This window comes from Larimichthys crocea, chromosome II (assembly GCF_000972845.2).
Source record: "Larimichthys crocea isolate SSNF chromosome II, L_crocea_2.0, whole genome shotgun sequence".
Taxonomy (NCBI): Eukaryota; Metazoa; Chordata; class Actinopteri; family Sciaenidae; genus Larimichthys; species Larimichthys crocea.
Window position 1 is genome coordinate 8,406,469 of NC_040012.1, and position 22,714 is coordinate 8,429,182.

A 22,714-nucleotide genomic window follows, 5' to 3' on the forward strand; every position below is an offset into this window, starting at 1 on the left:
CTGCGGGGGGCTACTTATTTTGAGTAGAGTGGACACACACAGATGTGAAATGCAGTCCAGTTACACATCAACACAAACTTGAGCCTCCAGAAGGTGCACAAACACATCTATTGGGCAGTTATAACTTAAAAACCATGCATGCCACCACATGGCTACAGTCAGAGACTCTTTAACTTTATTTTTTTAAAAGTGTATCTGACAATATTTCAGCTGTGTGTGTGGCAGCAGTCACACATTTCAGGTAATGTTGTGTGTAGCCGTTAGTAATGTTTTTTTTAGTCGGTATAATGAGAGATACTTATGCTGGTTATTATGTCTGTTGTCACAGACCAACCGGAGACAAAGAAAGTGGCTACAAATGATGGTGAGTGAATATGTGGCTGTTGTTTTTTTAACGCTTACCAACCTGTAGTGTAGTTGAGACCATCACAAACATCACCCCCCTCTAATGTATCATTCTGTGTTTTCTTCCAGCCTTTTCAGGGATGGGAGGAATGGGTGGCCCCCCGAGGTAAATGCTTAAGTTAGATTAGAACATTTAGTCATTCATGTTTGGGTCTTTTTATTACAAAGCTCATTATGATGTGCTTTTGTATTTTCAGGTCAATATCAGAGGAATTCAAGGTGCCAGATGGGATGGTTGGATTCAGTAAGTTTTCATTCAAACACTAAAAGTCTCAGTTTGGTGTCGTTATCGAACATTTGGACGTAACAATCGTCTCGTTTTTCTCCCTTCTAGTTATCGGAAGAGGCGGCGAACAAATATCGCGTCTGCAGCAGGAATCTGGATGTAAAATACAGATTGCACCTGGTAAGATCTGTTGTTGATGTAGTGTGTGTGTGTTTTTAAACCAGGTGAGTCATTAAGGCGGCTTGTTCATGAAACGAGAAGCAACCAGAACAAAGTCATTTGGACGCAGTTAAAAACGTGTATGGTCCGTGATGAAAAACCGTGCACCACGCTGAGAAGCTGATGAGTAACACTAACCCTAATATATCTGAGACCTGAACACGTACAAAGACTTTGGAGCAACATGCTGGTTTAGAGCCAATAACAACGTTTCCGTAGTCTCTAAACGCCACATTCTCCTTCCAGATGATGGCAGCACACCTGTGTTTTGATGATAATTGTATGGTTTTGCATTAACTGCTCTTCTCTCTGTGTTTTAGACAGTGGAGGAATGCCAGATAGGTCAGTGACATTAACAGGACCTCCAGAGTCCATCCAGTAAGTTTCTGTTATTTTGTTTGTCCCTCTGCAGTGAAAATCTCAGTTTAGGAGCATGTGTAGAAACAAAACAGCTGTCAGATGTTTCATCAAGTCACACTTGGGGAGGTTTGAGGCTAGGAATGCAGCGAATTTAGATTTTGATGATACATTTGTAGTCTGAGGGGAAATGTGTTTATTTTGTAAGCAGCATTCAGATTAGCTGAACGCTTTAGCCCACAGTTAATGGTGAAATGTATTAATCACCACATCCCTATGACAGATTGATGCCTTTTTGTAAGTGAGCAAAAGCACATATTGACACATCTTCATCAGACGTTTGTCGTGAGCTGAGTTTGGGCTTTGGGTTGTTCTAACGTACATTTTTTCCTCCCGACAGGACTGCAAAGAGGCTACTAACAGAGATTGTAGAGAAGGGGCGTCCAGCTCCAGCGTTTAACCACAACGACGGCCCGGGGATGACTGTCCAGGAGATTATGGTCCCTGCCTCTAAAGCCGGACTTGTCATTGGGAAGGGAGGTGAAACCATCAAAAGCCTTCAGGTTAGTGTGTGATCACTCTTTGAGCAGCAGGGCGACCTAGTGCTTACAGAGGGGGGCACACACTGATGGCATGTTCCTGGTTCTCTTAACCTGCAGGAAAGAGCCGGAGTAAAGATGGTCATGATCCAAGACGGGCCCCAAAACACAGGCGCAGACAAGCCACTCCGCATTTCAGGAGAGCCCTTTAAAGTTCAGGTGGGTCCTCAGCAACTAGTTCTGCTTACATACCTCATTTATCTCCATGGAGACCCGTGGAGTAGTGCTGTAATTAGATGTGCTTTCTTTTCTCCTCAGCAAGCCAAAGAGATGGTTATGGAGCTGATCAGAGATCAGGGCTTCAGGGAGCAGAGGGGCGAGTATGGCTCACGAGTCGGGGGAGGCGGAGGAGGAGGAGGAGGCGGCGACAGTCTGGATGTAAGTATTCGTAATAAGTCGTTTTCATCTTATCAGGACTCATCTGCACGTATCTGATGATGAACTTTTTTATCTTCCATCATTTAGGTTCCCGTCCCCCGGTTTGCAGTAGGAATTGTGATTGGCAGAAACGGAGAGATGATCAAGAAAATCCAGAACGACACAGGAGTCAGGATCCAGTTTAAACCAGGTGAGTCTTTAAGGCTGCTTGTTCATGTAACGAGGAGCAACCACGACCCAGAACAAAGTCATTTGGACACAGTTAAAAATGTGTACGGTCCATGATGAAACACATGCACCACGCTGAGAAGCTGATGGAAAACCCTAAACCTAATTATCTGAGACCTGAACACGTACAAAGACTTTGGAGCAACAATAACAATGGTACTTATAAGTTCAGTCCCAGAATGTTTATGTAGTCTCTAAACGCCACATGTTCTCCTTCCAGATGACGGCAGCACACCAGACAGGATAGCACAGATCATGGGCCCGCCCGACCAGGCTCAGCACGCAGCAGAGATCATATCCGATCTGCTGAGGAGCGTCCAGGCCGGTGGGCCTCCAGGACACGGTGGTGGCAGAGGCCGTGGTCGCGGGCAGGGGAACTGGAACATGGGCCCCCCTGGTGGCCTGCAGGAGTTCACCTTCACCGTGCCAACCATGAAGACCGGCCTCATCATTGGGAAAGGCAAGGACAGAGCTGCAGAGAAGCCATTACAGGCTTAAATCTGCGTATGTTTGGTTTCACTACATTTTGTTTTGTTCTGAACTCTTCAGGTGGTGAGACGATCAAGGGCATCAGCCAGCAGTCTGGAGCCAGGATCGAGCTGCAGAGGAATCCTCCACCCAACGCGGACCCCAACATCAAGATGTTCACGGTTCGCGGCTCCCCTCAACAGATCGACTACGCCAGGCAGCTGGTGGAGGAGAAGATCGGGGTAAGACACTCAGTCTGTTCGAGGTCGTACAGAGATGTCTGTCTTTTTAGAAGCTTGTGTACTGACCGGGCCACATGTTGTGTTTTCAGGGACCAGTCACTCCAATGGGCGGCCCACACGGCCCCCCTGGTCCACACGGAGGTCCAGGCCCACATGGTCCTCCTGGACCACCAGGACCTCCTGGGGCTCCCATGGGTCCATACAATCCTGGACCATACAACCAGGGACCTCCAGGACCGCAGTAAGTACAGAACAGTGCTCTGACCACACATTTAAACTCTGTGATTTAAAAAGCAAAACAAGCTGATAGTTCTTGTCTTTCCCCAGCGGTCCACCTGCGCCTTACCAGCCTCAGGGATGGGGCAACGGCTACCCACACTGGCAACAGGGGCAACCTGATCCAAGTGAGTACCTGCTGTCAGTTAGAAGTCAGCAACCCACATATTATATAAAGACATGTTTATAGCCTCTATGTTGGCCTTTGTTTGGTAACAAAACCTCTTTGTGTCCAGATAAAGCAGCAGCCGATGCCAACGCAGCAGCGTGGGCAGCCTACTACGCTCAGTACAGCCAGCAGCCACAGGCGCCCATGACCCCGACAAGCGGCGCTCCCGGCACGACTCAAACCAACGGACAAGGTAACTACGGCGTTTCTCACTTTAGCAAAGAGCGTCTGTGCTTCTAGAAGAAGAGGCAGAAACAGCTTAGACGAGCGTAGAGCAGAGTAGTTACGTAGCTTTACTTTGGTAGTGTCCCATGCTCACGTCTTCCTGATGTCGCCAACAGGAGACGAGTTGGTTTGGTTTCACCTTTTTTTTTTTTAAACGACTTTGCTTTTGCAGAGCACCTTTCTTTCTTTTTTTTATATAACCCCAGGGACAGGGTAGTTTTCTTCCACCATCCCTAGGCTGACAGCTCGACCCAGGCAGGTGGGTAGGCAGGACAAACTGCTGAGAATGCTTCACTAATTACAAGTACCGTGTTTTTTTAACAGGTGACCCACAGGCTGCAGGTCAGAGTGGACAGGCAGATTACTCCAAGGCCTGGGAGGAATATTACAAGAAAATGGGTATACGAACGTAGCTTCAGTGTACACCTATTAACACAAGACAGTCTAAACAGCCACTGGGCATTTCAATCGGCTTCTTTTTCCAGGTCTGGGTATTTGTCAGTACTGCTGGCCTGCTGTGGGGCGTTTTCAAGTGTGCCTCCACTTGGTTTGACATTTTGACGCCTGTGCTGTTTAGACTGCAACACTTTTGACTATCTGCAGGACTGAGCTGTCGACACAGAAACCACCTTTCATGAGCTTAGAGTAGCTTATTGTGTAGACTACCGTAGGGTTTTCATCAACACTGATGGCAGAGCTTTTTGCCACGTGCCTTGAAATGTGTCGCTGCTTACTTGAATGTATGTAAAGTTAGAACGATGCAACACAGGATCAATGTTGTGAATTTGTTTTGTGATTTCACTCGGGATGCTTTGACACATTTTCCTCCGTCGTCTTCTTCTTGCAGGTCAACAGAATCAGCAACCTCAGGACTACACGAAAGCCTGGGAGGAGTATTACAAGAAACAAGGTTGGTACTCCTGAAAGAAGACTTCACGCCAAGACCACGCTTTGAACGTTTGATTCATTCTGATGTCCACGGCGGCTTTTAATACACCACAACAGTGCTGCCTCATAAGACAGATGATACAGTGTTAGTGAGTCAGCTCTCTGCAGTTGTGTAATGTTTCTGAATGTCGAGGGCGGCTGTGCTCCTCTAGCAGCCCTCCTGTAGTAGAGTGGCTGCTCTCACAGCCGCCCAACAGAAAGGCAGAAGGTCTCTGACTTGCCATCCAGAGAAAGTGGTGCTGGGTTCGTTCACCTTCCTACAAATAAATATAAATAAACAGCTCAAATGTAAATGTAAAGCTACTTCAAGGTTTTACACAGAAAAAGAGACTGCTTTGAACTTGCTGGTTAATTATCCACACTGCAGTAAACAACTCGAATAACCTCGACAATCTCTCTCTCGTTTAAGGTCAAGCGGCCCCTCAGGCCACCGCGACAGCAGCTCCAGCCACTCAGCCTGGAGGCCAGCCAGACTACAGCGCCGCCTGGGCGGAGTACTACCGTCAGCAGGCCGCTTACTACGGCACAGCCAACCCTCAGACGATGGGCGCAGCGCCACAAGCCCCTCAGGTACACCCCTGATAAGAATCTGCCCTCCAACATTAGCACTGAATACTCAAATCTTTTTTTTTGTGCCGTAACCCCCGCTTGCCTCCTCAGGTTTTTACAGGGTTCCAGTGACCGCAAGCAGCTTCACAAACTTTTAACCAAAAACCATTTCCTCCCTACAAACAGGCTTATAACTTTTATTTTTTATTTTGGGAAGCTGAGTCTACTGTTTCCGCTGTTAACATGCAATGTATCTTCTATGTATTTTTTTGCACAGGGCCAGTAATGTGAAGTGGACATAAAGTAAATGCTACATTGTCGAAACAAAATCCTTTGTTAAATGTTTGGATGCAGACGCCTTGATGAAGATCTTAAATTTCCTTGGTTTGAAAGTGTTTCACATAGATGGCAGATTACCCGGAGAACACGTCCTCTTTCTTTTTTTCTTTTTTTTTCTTTGTGTTTTTCTTTTTTCTTGTAAATGCTTTTTTTTGTTTTTAGTGAGGTAATTATACATATGGTCATTCCAGCCCCCTGTATCTACATTAAATGTGGTTAGAACTCATGTTTATTAAACTGTAGACATTACCATGTAAATCATCTCAGTTTTAAAAAGAATGCTATTTGCCTGTTGTGTTTTTGCAATAAAACAAACTGAAACCTCCTGTGTTGGTAAGTTGGGGTTTGGTTTTAAAACCAAAAGGGGTTTGATGGATTTCTGTATTTTTGTTTGTTGTTTTTTATGGGGGTAAAAAAAAGAACAGTTTATAGAAAAAAAAAAAAATAGCAGGCCGTGTGTTGGGGGGGTTTAATTGTCCAAAAAGGTTGACTCAAAGTTTTGCTGTCCTGTCTCTCTCCAACTGTCTATAAGGCTCGTAGATACATTATGTGCGTGCATTGATCCTGAGTGGTTCAGACCAACAAACATCCTTGTTGATGGACTTTTATTTTTTATTACCACACACTCTTGTTTCATGACATTGCTCTGACTTTAGCCGTAGACGGATGTTTGTCATAAGTCGACAGGTTATCCATGTACTCTCATGCATTAACTGCGTTGCTGTGGCGGCTTTTTTAAAAAAGTTTCTGCTGACATTGTTGAGGTAGTATGCACTGTATTTATCCCTGATAGACACTTCCTCCACAGGCAAGTTTAGAAAAGCGGTAAGCAAGTATTTCTCATAACCTGTTCCCCCCAGAAAACGTGGTTGCAAGAAAAATGTTGCATATTTTTAGTGTTATTATTATATATCTATATATATTATATTTTTTGTGCTGTTCTTTTTCCAGGACAGTCAGGTAAATTTGCCACTGTATCGAAAAATGCATTGAAACGTTTTGTCTTGCCCGTATTTTTTTGACATTGCGAACTAACTCACATGTATAATTGTTTTTTTAAATGTTTTTTTAATATAAAAACATTGCAAACGATTGCTGTGCCCATTCTGTTAGTTGTTTATCCAATTATAAGAACATAGATGTTGTAGGGCCGGGGGTGGCTAAGCAGTCTTCATCCATCAGTTGAGCCCTCCTAATACTGTAAGTACAAAAAAAACAACAACTGTGACTGACTTTTGAGAGATTACCCGCCTCTTATATTTTTGATGCTTTATAAACTGCATTGGATGTAGTATTTTTGTCAAACATTGCCATTTTCCCCATGTCTCTGGGTAAGTATGAAATGTTCTGAGGAGAGGAATAGTACTTTAGACATGTTTCTGAGACGCATTTCCCCTTTTTTATTTTTTGACTCTTCACAGTATGTTGATTCTCTCTTACGTAGCTTGTTTGTGTAGGTAGTTGGATTTTCTGAACTGAGGGTTTGAATGTCAGCACTCTGTCACACTGTCGGTAGGAACTGTTTAAGGATGTCCATGTGGTTTTTTGCGTTCTGAATTCCTGACCTGCTAAGTGCCATTGCCTAGTTGAGACTGTTATGTTCTTTGAAAAAAAAAAAAAAAGAAAAATGCCATTTAATTGCAACAAACTTGCTTAGAAAACAAACTCCTACTGCATAAATCCAGCATAGCATGCTTAGGTTTCTGCTGTCATTACTTTAATGTCCTATATGAGCATGTGGAATGCTAGTAGTGGAAGTGCTTCTGACTTAGTCCAGTGTTGATTTCTGACATTTTTTCTGAATGAGCACTGTTGTTGAAAGGCTGTTAACTTTAAGAAAAGAACGAAACGATCTTTTTTTGACTGTTCACTGATGGCAAACAGTGCAATTATATCTGATCTTTGCAGTGTCGTCCCAGACCTTGCACCTTAGGTTCTGCTGCAATAACACAGGTAAGCGAAACCTAAGGAAACCCAAGTGTTTTTGTCCAGTGACATGACCAATATATATATTCACATGCAAAACAAATGCTTACCTGTGTCTTTAACATGCCTCAATGCATTCATGCCTAGTCGTAAAAGAAAATGTCCAGGATCTCTGAGTCTTTTTAAAAAGATCTTTGATGAATGAACTGCATGATTTATGAGCTGTATGACTTGTCACATGAAGAAGTTTTGACTTTACCCAGAACAAAGTTGTTGCATAGGCTCACTGAGGAAATGTTGTCATTGTCGTATGTGCTTTTTTAAATATTTGATAATAGCCTTATTCCTTTCTTGCATCCCGGTAAGTCTGACAGTGACTGTGTATCGATGCTTTATTTTTTTTAGACTTTGACACTGGTACATTTAAACTGCATGCCATGTTGTCAGAAGTTAGCAATGTGCTGAAATCGCTAGGTCAAGAAACGGTGAAATACATGATTTTTATTTTTTTATATTTCTCTGTCGTGGTGTGAATCTGCCCTCAAGTGCAGTGCAAATCTCCTATTGAAACGCTGCTGCCTTCACTTCTCGCTCACAGTGTTGGAGGACGCTGCAAGCTTAGGTCATAGAATCAGGCCGTGTCGTAGTTTGTCCCCAAAAGGAGGAATCCTTTGAGTCAATCCCACTGATGAACGTAGACCGTTCAAGAGCTCCAGTGATAAGGTAAAAAACAAAAAAAAACAGCAACGCAATGAAATTGAAATTCTGTGATTTGAAGTGTTGGTCAGATACTGTCTTTTTTAATAACCATGATGCCATAGTGTATTTAGAGTTGTCTGGTTTCATCAATAATCTGTAGTGTCTGTAGGAATGTGCTTTAGAAAGTTGGATGAGGACAGGAGCTAACTTAATTTCAATTACATGTGCACTTTAATTGGCAGTACATTTTTGGGGTTATCAGTTTTTAAAACATTTCTCTGTAGTTTTAAATTGTCCCGCATTGTTTGTTTTGAGGCTGTTCACTCTGTACATGTGAGATGCTCAGTGTTTCAACACAGAGTTCGTGGGGGTGTAGAAGACAAAACAAGGAGAGCATGCCTTAGAGGTAAAAAAATTAAATAAAAAGGTTTCATGTGCTGTGTACATTATCAAATTTATTGTTTGTTTTTTGAATCAACTGTTCTGACTTTTGAAATGTTGCCATGTTCATTAATAAAGTTGTAACAAATAAACTGGACTAATTCACTGGAGTTTGACTAAAAACAAAACAAGGCTGTCGAACACATTTCAAGTCTTTATTTTGATTTACACAAGGTGAACTCACAGATGGGAAACATACACCATGTGTCAGAATCCAAAAATGTCTTAAAACAATACACCCATGGATGTGTACATTTAAATCACTTCTGCCCTGAAAAGATCCTAACGTGACTCCAGCGTACGTGACAGAACAAAACCTTTAAGACGTCCCCAGTCCATTTAACAAACATTTAATGAGGTTGAAGTTGCAGTTCGGCTAATAAATTAACTAGAAGCCACTGTGACGTGTTTAAACGGTCTTGTTTTGTCAGACCTGCTCAGTTTACAGCCTTAAAAAAAGTGCAGTGTGTCAGCTTTGGGCCTCTTTCACCGTGTTTCTACAGTAACCCAGGACAGACAAACTAAACACTGACTCCATCAGAGCTTTTCAAGTGTTTCTCTCTTACACTAAGAAGTTGAGGGTGATTACACCACTACATGAAACTAAATTCTACACACTGGACCTTTTTTAAGCTGTGTTAAAGCACAATATCCACATTTATGAACCTGGATCCTCAGTTTTGACATTTCTTGCAACTCAGACAGTCATGGACCTTAACAAAGAGGACTGAGGATTTAGTTCCATCACTTACACTGAAATTAAAGATTTCAAAGTATACATGTGCATGTCCTTTACGAGTTAACAGACTTATCAGTCATTCCTAAAACACGTTACAGTATGTTTGGATTAACCCCTGCAGTGTCTCCACTGAGCTAAGCTTTAATGTTGTGCATGTTCTGTACACGGCAGTGGCCGATCAGCAGAGCAGACTAATGCATGTTACAGTATTTTTCAGACTGACATCCAGCGAGGAGCAACAAGGCTTGAGTATGTGTTCAGAGTAAGGCTTCCTGCGCGTTCGCCCGTCATGACTGGCACGAGTTAACGGCCGCAGGATTACTCGATAGCGACGTGTAATCTTTTATTTCCTGCGGCCGATGCCGGGATTAAGAGGCTGCCTCTAGGCTGCATGTGCTGGGCTTTATTTAAATATTGCGTATTTCTCTGGGCAACATGCTCGTAACAGAAACACATAGATAGTAGTTTCATAGGCATAGTTTTGCATTGCTGATGTTCAACAGGAAAGTGGAAATGCATCTAATCTCTATTGCACAACACGGTTTGAACCCTGCATCAGTCAGCTGTGTAGTAAAATAAATGCCTTAAAATACAGTATCTTCTTAACAGCAATAAATATGCATTCATTTACACAGTGGAATATCGACTAAGTTCAAATTACAAACATTATTGCTATGACGTTTCCAAACTAACGTGCAGCGTCATGGCACAGTGGAGAGGGGACGATGAAGTGTGAAGGCAAGACAGCTGGTACAGTCGATAGATCCTCGGATACACAGCGATGAGAGCACGAGGCATGATGGGAGATGGTGTTTAATATTCTCGAGTGAGCGTTTTCGTTTAACCAGTTTTGCCCCCCACGCGATGGGTGAAAGTGAAGTCATTTCAGACCTACCTACAGAGTTTTCTTTGGTCCGACGGCGCCTGAACTCACCCCTAAAATAAAAAGGTTTTTCCACTCGCGTCTCACTGCACTTGCGCCTCCAGCAGGGCGCTCGGTACGAGCTGCACCGCTGGAGGATTGCAGCTGTTGACGTGCCGCAGGGAGTCCGCTCCCAGGTAGGCCAGCAACAGTTCAGAGCGGCGGTGCAGCAGGTGGAGCATGTCCTCGGCTAGACTCTCCACAGTTGAGTAGCGCACTTTGTCCAGGTCAAAGATGTCCTTTAGGAAGTGCAGCACCTGATCCTGGGGAGAAAGAACAGTTTTAAGACCGGTACTTCACTCAGACAGTAGCAGAAAATAGAAACACTCCACACCAACAGAAGTAAAGACTATTTAGAGGAGGATTCAGGCAGTTATGGTGTCGAGACTGACCTTGAAGAAGCAGCAGAAGTCTTGCAGGGAGCTCTTGGGCCCGAGGAAGCCCCAGGCCAGAACAGGGCTGATCTGTTCACACACAGAGTAGAAGTGGGCAATGAAGCCGTCAGACACCTGAAAGACACAGCAGAGGTTACAGACGGAAATGCAAAAGCAGTTACAGCTCTAAGTCTCCTGGTATGTATCTACCACTTAGTGAACTTCAGCTCCAATTCGAAGGAGCTGAAGCACTTTTGCCTTAAAGAAAAATGCCAGTGGCTAGATGTACCAAGCTTATAGAAACATACCAAGAGACTTAGAGCTGTAATGACTTCAAAAGGTGGCCATACAAAATATTTTGGGGCGAGTTTTAGGTTGTCAGACAACAAAATAAGGACAATGCCATGGCAGTTATCCGATTTCATCCTGTTACAGTTGATCAGAAACATTTTGAAGCAGTTGTACCTTCATGTGTTGTCTCTTCTGCTTCATCACTGACCAACAGCTAGACGCCACCGCCTGTGAAATAAATCCAGATTAATCGTCGATGAAAAACCAAAATAGTCAAACTTAAAAACTAAGAATCATCACAGCTACAAAGTACATCAAAGTGTTTCCTCACCGTCTCCTTGAAGGAGCTGTTGAGCCAGCGGTTGTTGATCACGTTCTGGATGGAGATCGGTGGATTCTCCAGGTCCTCGAATGAGTCCATCAGGATGAAATCCAGCACAATGTCATAGAAGTTCAAGTGCTTCACCTGGGGAGGACGAGTACAAGTTGTGTTTTTTAAAAAAAGAAGAAGAGACAGGAAAAAACAGACAAAGAATAAAGATGTTTTATTGTCTTTACCCCTCGTGTTGCCAGCTCCACCTCTGTGTTTTCCCAGTGCTCGGTGTGCTCCAGGAAGGTAATCATCTCCTCAAACTCTTCCTCGAATCTCTTTGGGCTCTATAAAAAAATAAATAAATAAATGTTGAGAAGGGAAGCACTCATTGAAGCTTATTATTCAGTAGTTGTGGCTTCAGTCTTACCTTCTGTGCTTTGACAATAATGGAAGACAGGATCTTCTTTCCTGTGTCGGCCAGAAACATCCTGGTCGTTCTCTCGCACAAAATGAGCTGGAGAAGAAAAATATCGACTTTACTTTCAAAATACAGGAACAATAACGAGTTCAGTGGTTCCCACTGTGGTCCTGGTGCAATCATCTGTGACATTAACGTGTATTTTCTTCAGTAGGGTAACAAAATCTACTGAACTTAAGATCTTATTCCTGCATTTCCACCTGAGTATCAGCTGCGTATAAACAATGCATCATGTTTTCTGATGTATTTTAATCCATAAAGGTTATACTGTACCTGACATGCCTGCCGCACACAGTGTAACTTGGCCAGAAAATCTACGTCCCCAAAACACTCCAGCATCTCAGTCCTGACGATGAAGATCAAGATTAAAATGTTGTCAGGCTATGAAAATTACATGAAATGTGTTTGGAAGTCGTGAAGGAACTCCACACAGCTTGAGTAATGTGAGATCTCTGTATTTCATGTGTTATTACTAATTAGTGTAATTACCGCAGCACCCTGCATGAGATCTTGCCGTCCTCGGCCATCTGCAGCGCCTCCTCGTAGAACGGGTGATGACCCAGAGCCAAGACGCTCCTCAGCTCTCTGTGCTCTGACAGCTGAAACAGAGACAAGTAGAATGATGATGCACACGATACTGGAACCAGTTCGAACAAGCATGTTCAGTTCATAAAGAAAAGTTCTACTTGGCAAAACTTTCCTGTGAGTGTTTGTAAAAATTCAGGTTTTTCCATTTATTTGAGTTGGGGTTATCTGTTCTGGGGTGTCTGCCAAAAAAAAACGCAGCCCAACATCTTGCTGCAGCACCAATCAAACCTCCACAGTCGGCCTGAAAGGTCTCCGAACCTGAGACTATCCAGGTGGATTCACGGACCAAGCTATGATACTCTACATGTTGTGTTCTGGCTTTGTTTATTTCATGTAGCTTCAGATCCTGTGTGAACGCGGCTTAACACGTGACGTACCTGACATAATGTTTAAGACGACAGAAACTTGTGAAGTTAATCTCTTTTCTAAATCAGTGTCTGATGCTGAACATTGGCGATCAATATTTATTAAACTGTATAAACCGTATGAGATATAAGAGCCGCTCCATGCTGTTTGTTGTGGTGTGTGAAAGCTATAGTGACACCCGCTGCAGAGCAACGGCAACTGTATGTCGTATACTGAAGAATGTGGAAGGTCTATTTATAGTGACTGACTCAGAATGAGTGACCTAGTTTTGGGTCCTAGTCTGTCTCCATTTAAAAAGCTTTTATGAATTCAAAAATAAAGTTGTTTAACTGTAGTTGTAGACCCAAGAAATCTAAATAGTCTAACAGCTATTAACATCAAGTGATGCTCAATCTTGCAGCAGCTTTAGCTTTCAGAAGGTGGTGGGCGGGGAGTAAATGCTTTTATCTGAATATTTCAAAGAACTAAACTTCAACAACCAGTTTATTATATTTATTTGTGTTCTTTGTGGGTCAAGTGCACCAGCAGCACTGACTTAATGAGTAAAGCAGATAAGCAGAGTACTGGTAAACACCGGGCGGTGAACTCACAGGCAGATCAAAGCTATTTGAATCAAACTCCTGCTGTGACCTGGTTGTAGATTTGCTGCTTCAGACGGCTTTAAAAGTGGAGAGGACGTTCTTTGGTGGAAAAATCACGTCTGACAAACGTTTGTTCTGTATCTTGGGAGAGTGTACATGGGCCTGTGTTGCTGCCTCTCTCACCTCAGCAGCAGACACAAAGGAGTCGGTGGAGGCGATGCTGATGCTGTCCCTCAAACAGCCGTCGTCCAGCTCCTCTCTGGCCAAAAGCTCAGCCATTTTATCTGTGACGGGGAATAATTCCAACGTGGTAAATAATGCCGTGTTATACTGGTGCACACACGTTACATGATGTGTTTAATGAGTGACTCACCCTGGCTGTTGCTGTGGGACGAGGGATCTGACATGCACAACACTCCCTCAAACTCCTCCTGGAGGCTGTAAGCTCTTTGCAGCAGAGACTTCAGCCTGTGGATGAACTCTGCGCTGATCACGTCCTGGAACACAAAAAAAAAACATTCGGACCTCAATAATTCAAGTGAAATGACCTTTGGAGTTTGTAAAGTGCCAGCTGAAGGACTGGATCATCAATCAGCTTTCTAAAAGGGGGATTACACAAGGCCGAGCAGCGGACTGGACGCATGTTTGGGTGCCAGAGCGTGATCATTTGACCTGCACTGATATAAAACCCTTCCAACCAGGTTAGAGAGTCACTGAGTTGGCTGTTATACAATCCAGACTCTGTGACACTGGTGGGCGGGTGTGGATCGGGTACTTTTGAGTACTCAAGTCTGTAATTCTACTTTAAAGTATGCTATGTAGTCTCTTATCATAATTTGCTACCATTTAAAATTATATCCAAACATTTTATCTGTTCATTTGACACCGGAGCTGGAAGCACTCCCAGCTAATCTAATCAACGGACCTGAAGCCTGAGTGCTCAAACAAACCATCTGTAACGGCACCCAACTGTCAATCAAAGCAGCCACTCTGTTAATTATACATAACTTTAAGCCTTAATATCATTTTAGTTCTATAAAAATTCACCCTCAGCACAGTACAGAACATGTTTATTTCTGCTGTGAAGTTGGTCATTTTAACATGGGGGCTTATGGAGACTGACTCATTTACTGGAGCCAGCCACAAGTGGCCGCTCAATGAGCCATGAGAATAAAAGACCTCTGCTGCAGCAGGCAGAGGTTTGGCGCAGTAGTCTGAAATACTTCAGGGACTGAAGAGATGGACTAGACAGTGTGACAGTTTGGAGTACTCTGGGAGTAGGGTTAAAAACATTTGACACAATCCTGCTTTATTGTTTGGAAAATGATCCACTCAGATCTTTTATCATTTATCAGAAAAATATTAATTTTCGATGGACTCTGCTTTAGTTGATGCATCAGCCTTTAAAAAATAACTAATACTCTAAGTAGTTTTTGTAATTTTATTCACAGATCTTTAACACCAGTAGTTTTACTTGTAGTACAGTAATATTTCAGTAATGTAACAGTACAACAGTGGGTTGTGCTGGTTATTCAGTGCTGTATGTGACCTGCAGTGCAGTGTTTGTGGGCAGTCTATTCCTCTGTAACTTCCTCTGGTATAGAGGAGAAACAGAAAATGCTGGCAGGGCTTGAATCGATACACAAACTCTTTGGTCCCAGGCTGAGGTACACGCTGTCCAAACATTTTATTTATTTATTTACAAGTTAAACTTGCCAGGAGGCATTTTATAAGAGAAGATAAGTGTCCAAACATAGAAGCACTGTCTGGCTACCTCACTTCATTTCTCTCCTGACTAAAGCAGGCATCACACCCACTTTCTTTAAGCGTGTCTGTGTGTGTTCACCTCCATGCTCTGTTCAGCGATGGCGTCTCCAGCTCCAGTTTTGACGGACGCGCAGCTGGCATCGTCGTCACCCTGCCTGCTCCTGAATGTCAACGCTTCCTCCCACCGCCTTAGAGCCTCCTCAAATAAATCCATACCTACAAGCAGCAAACAAACAAAAAAAAGTTATTTCCACACATTTCTCAGGCGGTCCATTTACTTTATAACAAACACAGCGAGGTGTGAATGTTTCTTTACCCATTAGATACAGGTTTTCGGGTGTGGTGACAGGTAAGTCGACCACACTGCAGATATCAGCTTCGCCGGCTCGGTCCCAACAGGTGGATTCATTTGCGCAGGTGCTGCTGCTGGATGAGTTCATGCTTTTGACCTGCGAGGACACAGCAGACGAGGCCTTCACATCGAGTTTGCTGACATTTAATCATCAGTTTAGAGAAGCTATGGTGAAATGGGTAGATATTTTATTGTCCTTACAAGGAAATTTGTTGCCACCGCCTGTATAAAGCCTCACATAAATACACGTTGAACACCACATTTCATACAGCACATTACCCACCCATATCTCATACATATAGCTCTCCACACGTGGCGGTTTCCGGGGCGTTTTGTTAAAAGATGCAATGGCAGAAGGGACAAAACTCCTGCCATAGTGTGCCAGGATCTGCGACCAGATGGGAGCAGTATTAAGGAAGACTTGAGGGCGTGGCTCATGTGTATTTGGGGGACTCCACCATTTCAACAGTTTAATTATTGATGCATACGTCTTGATCCAACTCTTTTATGAGTATATAGCTGTTATTCTTCTTTATCCTACTGCATTACGTTTATGTTTTTCAATATTTCAAATAAAATATCTGTTATGGAGTTTTCTATCCTTAGGTTACACAAGGTCGTTAGTTGTTTGGCTTTGGTTGGGAACAGTAGGTGCCAGTCTATCTCAACACTGTGGTGGCCAGGGTCGAGGAGACCTATTGCTGCCTTCCTAGTCATAATAGATAGTTTGCCGTTGACGGTCCAATCTGCGTAAACAGACATCTGTGTCTCCAGACTAGAATGTGCTGGCAATAACACCTCCGTGGGTAAAGACATTCTCTTTGACTAATTCTGGGCGTGTAGTATTTGTGGTGTTATCTTGGGGTTTAAAGTCGATCCACCAGGATGAGTTTGGCAGAATGTGAGACCGACTCAGGCACTTCTGATGAACTTTGAGAGTGTCTCTAATTCTCCTTGGCCAAGCGTCAATAAATAATACAGCATAAGACATCAGAGGCTCCTGAACACTTTATGAACTCCTGACCTCACCATTGACTTCCACAACAATATCCATCATCATAACGCCCCTGACATTAAATCTATGCCTTCGTCTTACCGATGCCAGGCTGAGCAGAGACCCAGACAGTTTTCTGTAGTCTCCCGTGGTGACAACCAGACCAGAGCCATTCTTGGAGTTGAGGGAGAGAGTGATGTTTTGGCTGGTGTTATCTGGGGTGAATAAAGATGAGAGATAATGTTTAAGACACAGATCAGAACACAGCGATCACACGCATGAGCGTGTAGCGGGATCACAAACGTTAACCACGCCAATTCATAGTATGAGTCACTTTTCCTGGGAATCTTGTTGTAGTTGCCGTTTTGTTTGAATTGCTTCCATCTTGTTTTAATGATTGACTGTCGGCACACCTGCTGCTGAGAGCTGGTTTGTAAAAATAGTTTCCAGCTCTCTCTCTTTTTTTTAAACAAACTCCTACACAGATTTCTCAAAATCAGAGAGTCTACGGGAACCAACGTTTGAGAAAAAGCAACAAACAAACGCTGCAAATTTAACATCTGATGCATCTCAAAATGTTATTGAGGCAGCGGGCCACATAGCACTTTGGTCTTTTCATCATTTATTGGCATGCACCTGCTGTATTGTACATGTTAATACTTTAATTCACACGTAATCTCACCATTCTAGCATTAGCAAGAGTTTACCAAATCAGATAATCATGAACCATTATCACGTGTTAGATGAACTGATGTTCACATAGACAGAAACAGAGGTGGCTTTGCAAATATACTCTCCTGTCAAAAAAAAAAATCAATCTATTAACTCAGTTTTGTTAAACATTTAATTGTGTTGGCAAACTGCTCACTAGACTCTGTTTAATCCGACATTTCTGTTAATTTCTAATCCAAGGCAAATCTTAAAAGTATTTATCTGCAACCTGCTGTTTACAGTTCAAGGTAAGGCAGGAGCAGCCTAACACGTCAGTCTGATTACATCATCATCAGACTACACGGAGATCAGAGGTCGTGAGGTGTTTTACCGTTCTCTGCTGAGGGGAAAAACTCGAAGCCAGCCTGCTCCCACTGAGGTGAGAGAGCCTTCTTCTTGCCCTTCCTCCTCTGGAAGCGGCGCGCAAGGAAGAGGAGCGAGACGGCACCGAAGGCGGTGGCTGCCACCAACTTCTTGGTGCCTGTGCTGACACTCACCTGGTGGACAGGTAGAGGGAGAAAGAGGTTAAAGTGTTTGCCTGCAGCCGGCCCAGTGCTGAAGAAGCCTCCTGGGATGAGGGATGAAATGTCAAACATTGCCTCAGATTTAACTTTTCTCAAAGAAGAACAGAAGGAAACGACTCAAGCACACCTACAACACTTAAAAGAATATATTTTCAGTCTGACGAGAGCTAATGTGAGGCTGCGTAACTCAAAATATACTGGACTGAGAACCAGCCAGCAGCCTGTCATTTCGATTCGAAGGAATCCATTTCAGATAGCGTGCATCGCTGCCTCCGTCTATAGATAGAAACACTGGATGGCGGGGGAGATTAGCCACGCAGACACCGCCGCTGCACATTCCCTACAACTGAAGATTACATAAACACCATGGCGACAGCCATAATACTGACTTTTTTTTAAATGGTGCTACAGGCCTACAGTGTTTCCGTGCTGCTTCTGATCCTGCTACACATGTCAGACTACCAGACACTTAATGATATTAGATCTGCTACGTGACTCGGGCCACACAGGCTCCTCATGCGCGACTCGTAAACACTGTAACATGAGAAAATATTGGTGAGTATCCAGGAGGACAAGACAGGCAAACGGAAAAGAAATAACAAACATTAAAGTATTTATAATCAGCTGTTTTTTTTGTACACTTGCAAAACATAAACGGACAATGGTTTCCATTTGTTTGCACTCTGTTTTAGAACATACATTTAATTAGCCCATAAAAGCCTTTACACCTTCTCATTAGCAACAAACTCAGCTGCTGGTCAGTATCGTTCAATCACATAAAGCCTTTACCTGAACTGCTCAAACAGGAAATATATTAACAGAAGCAGCCAAAGGTTCTCCTAACCGGCTTAAAGGGAACACTGTGAATGGAAATTCAATCAGATCTGACCTTCAGAAGAACTCGCTCTGCCACACGCAGATGCATTTCTGATTACACGGTCGTTAATAAAGCATAAGATACAAAAAAAGAAACTCAACATGAGACCGAACTGGTTAAACGAACAGCATTAGACTCAAAACTAACTTGCAGGACTGGGTAGTTCTGTAACAGCTTTAATTCCTGTTTAACCAGCATGCACATGAGGATGCGATTAAACAGATGACCACAGCGGTGAGGAGTTACACTTTCTCTACTCCTAACAACCAAAAACTGTAACTAATCGCCAAAGATTTGTGAGGGTGTGTAAACTCGTGTTTACATCATTTTTATTCACAATTAACTGGAAAGTTACAGCTACGATACACGTCTAGATACTGTGTGAGACTTTGGCTTCATGTTTTGCATTGCGGTGCCAACTGACACAAGTCAGCTAAAACACTTAGTTATGGCTCAGTGGAATAAAATATGATGCATGTAAATCATGCAGATGTTTTTGTAATAGTCCAAAAATTAAACAAAATACTAAAAGGAATACTTAAACAAATACTAGTATATAAAGTCCCAGTGAGTTTTGTTCTGGTACTGTGTCTGTCTGTGTAGAAAGTTAACAGATACTTGCTTAAAATATAATTAATAGCTAGTAAGAAAAGCACCACTCCTAATTTGTGAAACAATTATTTGTTTAGGTCAGTGATAGGGCTAAATAAAATGAAACAGGAACACAGCAGGTGTGTGGGAACGACCTAAGAGCACAATCGTACCTCGCCTCTCATGACGCAGACATAAAAACAATGAGAACTCACGTCTAAACACACCCTCACCTGTGCCAGGGAGCTGTACACGGACAGCGGTAGGTCGACCATCCGCAGGGCAGCGGCCTTGACAGACAGCTGGGAGCTTGTGAGGGTCTCATGTGTCATTGTGATGATCTATCCATGACTTGGCAACTCGCATGTCTTCATCACCATCTGGCTGGAGCTGAGGAGTGAGTGACATGTAAAGGATTTAACCTTGGCGGCTCAGGAGGGGATATGATGAGGATATTACATAAATCCTGTCTGACATACAGTACGTGCATGTAGCAATGCTCATCTAATCTATCTGTCTTGTTGAGTACTTGCTGATTACATACGTTTCCCATGAAAACTATCATAAAAGAGCTGACAGGCAGTTAAATATATGAGACATTCACTGATCTTCAGGATTACCAGCACACCCAGCAAAGGTATGAGCAGATTTCACATAAGAAAACTGGAGGCTCTACCTTTATGCAAACAAAGTGTTGCTTTGTCTAAACACACAGAACAAAGCCGCTGTTTGTCCACCTGACGGGACAACTTGCAACATCCAGTCAAGTTTGCACAACACTCGTGTGTCCTCTCTCTGAATAATCTGGAGTTAAACACATAAATTGTATCGCATCTCGAGGGACAGCTTGTAGACAAAACAAAACACTGATACATTAGTGACAAATATAGGATGAAGATTATATGAATAATAATTTGCTGTTTTCTGAGTGTTTTTTATTAACCAGAGGTGCCAGAGCCTTCTCTGTATCTGCCCCCAACACACAGACGTGACTGTACAGACTTACAAACCTTCAAATGACGAACATAAACACACTTTAAAAACTGATTTTAATGTTTAGCTCAGTCTAATGTTGTTCAATGTTTGGATATTTTTTGTCTTTGAGTATCTAGAAAAGCTCTTTTAAATAAAATGTATTATTATTATTATTAAATCCAGTAAATCAAGTTATTTTTGTGACACTAATGTTTTCCCTGCTGCACATTTACTCAATTTAGGTAAACTTATGACTACATTTCTTACCTGTCCTCTATACTATATTACTATATTATTTTATAAGTCACTCTGTATATATGTATACCACTCTCTCTTCTATATTAATGTATGTTATTTTCCTCTTCAGTCCACCTTAAATGTTGTTTTAATGCTTTTACTTTGCCTTGTGTGAAGCTCTCTGGTTATTACTTTACAGCACAAAGTTAGGGCTGTCATTCATTAGCACATAATAATAATAATAATAAATCAAACGTGTCACTGTGACATGGATAAAAGCAGCAGCTGGGCTGTGAGTCGGTGTGTTGTGTTCATCATATTATAAATGTAAAGTAACTGTTAACTGTTGTTGGCCTGGCTGAGCGGCTGATAACGGCTAACGGCGTTAGCTACACTTCTTAGCTTGAATTAAACAGTCTGACAAAACAAACTCGTCAGGTTCGCTGACTGGTTTTTAACTCACCGTGACAAACTGACGGTGTGGAAGATATCACCGGTGCTTTTCGGTGTTTTCCTCCGCAGGCTCCGGTCCCGGTGTCTTCACCCGGTCCTCTGCTTGACCTCAACGGCTGCCGCGTGAAGGACTTCAGCTGCAACACGCGGCCAAATCCAGCGTGACTTTCAAAATAAAAGCACGCTCTCCTCTTGTCAGTCTTTGTGGAGTTTTCGCGCCCCCACTCGGTTTTTCTCAAGTATTGCAATGAAGGCTTTTCTAACATTCAAATATATTATTTTATGAATAGCAAGAGCATCTACTTACATCTTCAAAATAAATAAATATTTTTTTAAAAAGTAAAATAACATATTTCCACTATGAAATAAAATGTACAAGACATTTGACTCACTGGTTTACTTAAACAGGTATACATATAAAAGCCAGGACAACAATCCTTAACAAATAAAGGTAAAGAATAGACAGGTCACGAGACTATTATCTACAGATGTATGTGGAAAAACAGGTGTATATATAAATGATCAATAATGTAATACCAAAAAGTCAAGATGTTATTTTTTAAGAGATAAGATAGACTTAATTTATAGACCACACCAGGGAAATTCACTTTTTACAGCAGCTCACAGTACACAAGGTAGAAAAGTACTCATAAATAAAAAATAAAGTAGAAAACAAATCTAAGATATACTAGAAAAATAAAAATATGATAAACAGAATAAGTTTTATATACACTGTATACACATTTCAGGTATATGAATAGTTAATAAGTCAATATATGAGATACACAATTAAAATTAAGATTTCAATTTTTTAATGTTTAAAGTAAAAAAAAAAATTAGGCATCAAACTTATGATAAGTCAACGTTTTGTCAACCTACAAATAAACAATTCAAAATAGTTTAAAATACATATTTAAACACAAGAACAGAAGAGGGGATAAACACCAATCCCAATACTAAAACATATATTGTCCTAAAATGATTTTTACTTATCCAATAAAACACATTTTGATATTAATATTCTGAAGGTAAGTTTCCCAAAATGCACATAAGATGGCGCTTGGGATGGGTTCACTGCATGTTGCTCTTGTGTGTTTTCATCACCAGGTGACTCTCTTTTCACTTGCAGCACACTTATCCTTAATTTAGGAAGTAACCATCTTACAGAGGCTATTACACTGTTTCATATCAGTCACCTTGCTGTACAGTACATACCTGCTGTGCATGTTTTGCCACACACATGAGCCTGTATTTTATTGCTTACAACTACATGACACTGTGGGGTCCCTGAGCAGCTCCTTCAGCAGCAGACTGCTACACCCACGGTGTAAGAAGAAGTTCCAGAGGTCCTTCATCCATACTGTTGTCAGACTCTACAACACCTGCACCACATGATCATGTTGTAGTTTCTGTTTCTGTTTAAATTACCACTACTACTCACGATAGCTTTTATATTTATTTTATTTTTATCTGTATTTATATTTCCATTCCAATTACTACCACGTGCAATATTATTTATATCATGGCCACTTTACCTTTAGTATACTTGTTTTGCACATCTGTACACTTGATGATCGATAATGTAATACCAAAAAGTCAAGATGTTATTTTTTTAAGAGATAAGATAGACTTAATTTATAGACCACATCAGGGAAATTCACTTTTTACAGCAGCTCACAGTACACAAGGTAGAAAAGTACTCATAAATAAAAAATAAAGTAGAAAACAAATCTAAGATATACTAGAAAAATAAAAATATGATAAACAGAATAAGTTTTATATACACTGTATACACATTTCAGGTATATGAATAGTTAATAAGTCAATATATGAGATACACAATTAAAATTAAGATTTCAATTTTTTAATGTTTAAAGTAAAAAAAAA

The 22,714-nt window shown here is 41.9% G+C and overlaps 2 protein-coding genes across 6 annotated transcripts in view; one reads left to right on the forward strand and one right to left on the reverse strand.

Annotated features, from left to right (window-relative positions):
- Positions 1–8,285, forward strand: part of fubp1 (far upstream element (FUSE) binding protein 1) — a 10,427-nt gene extending 2,142 nt beyond the window's left edge. For 2 of the 5 annotated variants that reach the window (XM_027291797.1, XM_027291806.1), the window contains exons 3-19: positions 329–364; positions 475–511; positions 603–649; positions 740–811; positions 1,171–1,228; positions 1,608–1,770; positions 1,867–1,965; positions 2,065–2,184; positions 2,272–2,374; positions 2,633–2,872; positions 2,962–3,122; positions 3,212–3,363; positions 3,450–3,526; positions 3,635–3,760; positions 4,117–4,191; positions 4,640–4,702; positions 5,150–8,278. In XM_027291797.1, coding sequence (XP_027147598.1) covers positions 329–364; positions 475–511; positions 603–649; positions 740–811; positions 1,171–1,228; positions 1,608–1,770; positions 1,867–1,965; positions 2,065–2,184; positions 2,272–2,374; positions 2,633–2,872; positions 2,962–3,122; positions 3,212–3,363; positions 3,450–3,526; positions 3,635–3,760; positions 4,117–4,191; positions 4,640–4,702; positions 5,150–5,322 — 1,802 coding nt within the window. In that variant the 3' untranslated portion in view covers positions 5,323–8,278. Of the gene's footprint in view, positions 1–328; positions 365–474; positions 512–602; positions 650–739; positions 812–1,170; positions 1,229–1,607; positions 1,771–1,866; positions 1,966–2,064; positions 2,185–2,271; positions 2,375–2,632; positions 2,873–2,961; positions 3,123–3,211; positions 3,364–3,449; positions 3,527–3,634; positions 3,761–4,116; positions 4,192–4,639; positions 4,703–5,149 lie in introns of all 5 variants that reach the window. The other 3 variants (XM_027291811.1, XM_027291815.1, XM_027291801.1) reach the window with 2 other exon arrangements.
- On the reverse strand, positions 8,053–20,996 carry miga1 (mitoguardin 1). The gene is made up of 16 exons (XM_027291818.1): positions 20,838–20,996; positions 19,396–19,552; positions 17,502–17,667; positions 16,562–16,674; positions 15,430–15,562; positions 15,193–15,329; positions 13,720–13,843; positions 13,530–13,630; positions 12,301–12,410; positions 12,085–12,157; positions 11,761–11,847; positions 11,579–11,677; positions 11,352–11,486; positions 11,195–11,248; positions 10,748–10,864; positions 8,053–10,618 (listed from the first exon to the last, which is right to left on the reverse strand). The coding sequence occupies exons 2-16, from the start codon at positions 19,492–19,494 to the stop codon at positions 10,400–10,402; spliced, it is 1,767 nt and encodes a 588-aa protein (XP_027147619.1). The 5' UTR covers positions 19,495–19,552; positions 20,838–20,996; the 3' UTR covers positions 8,053–10,399.
- Between the last annotated feature and the right edge of the window lie 1,718 nt (positions 20,997–22,714).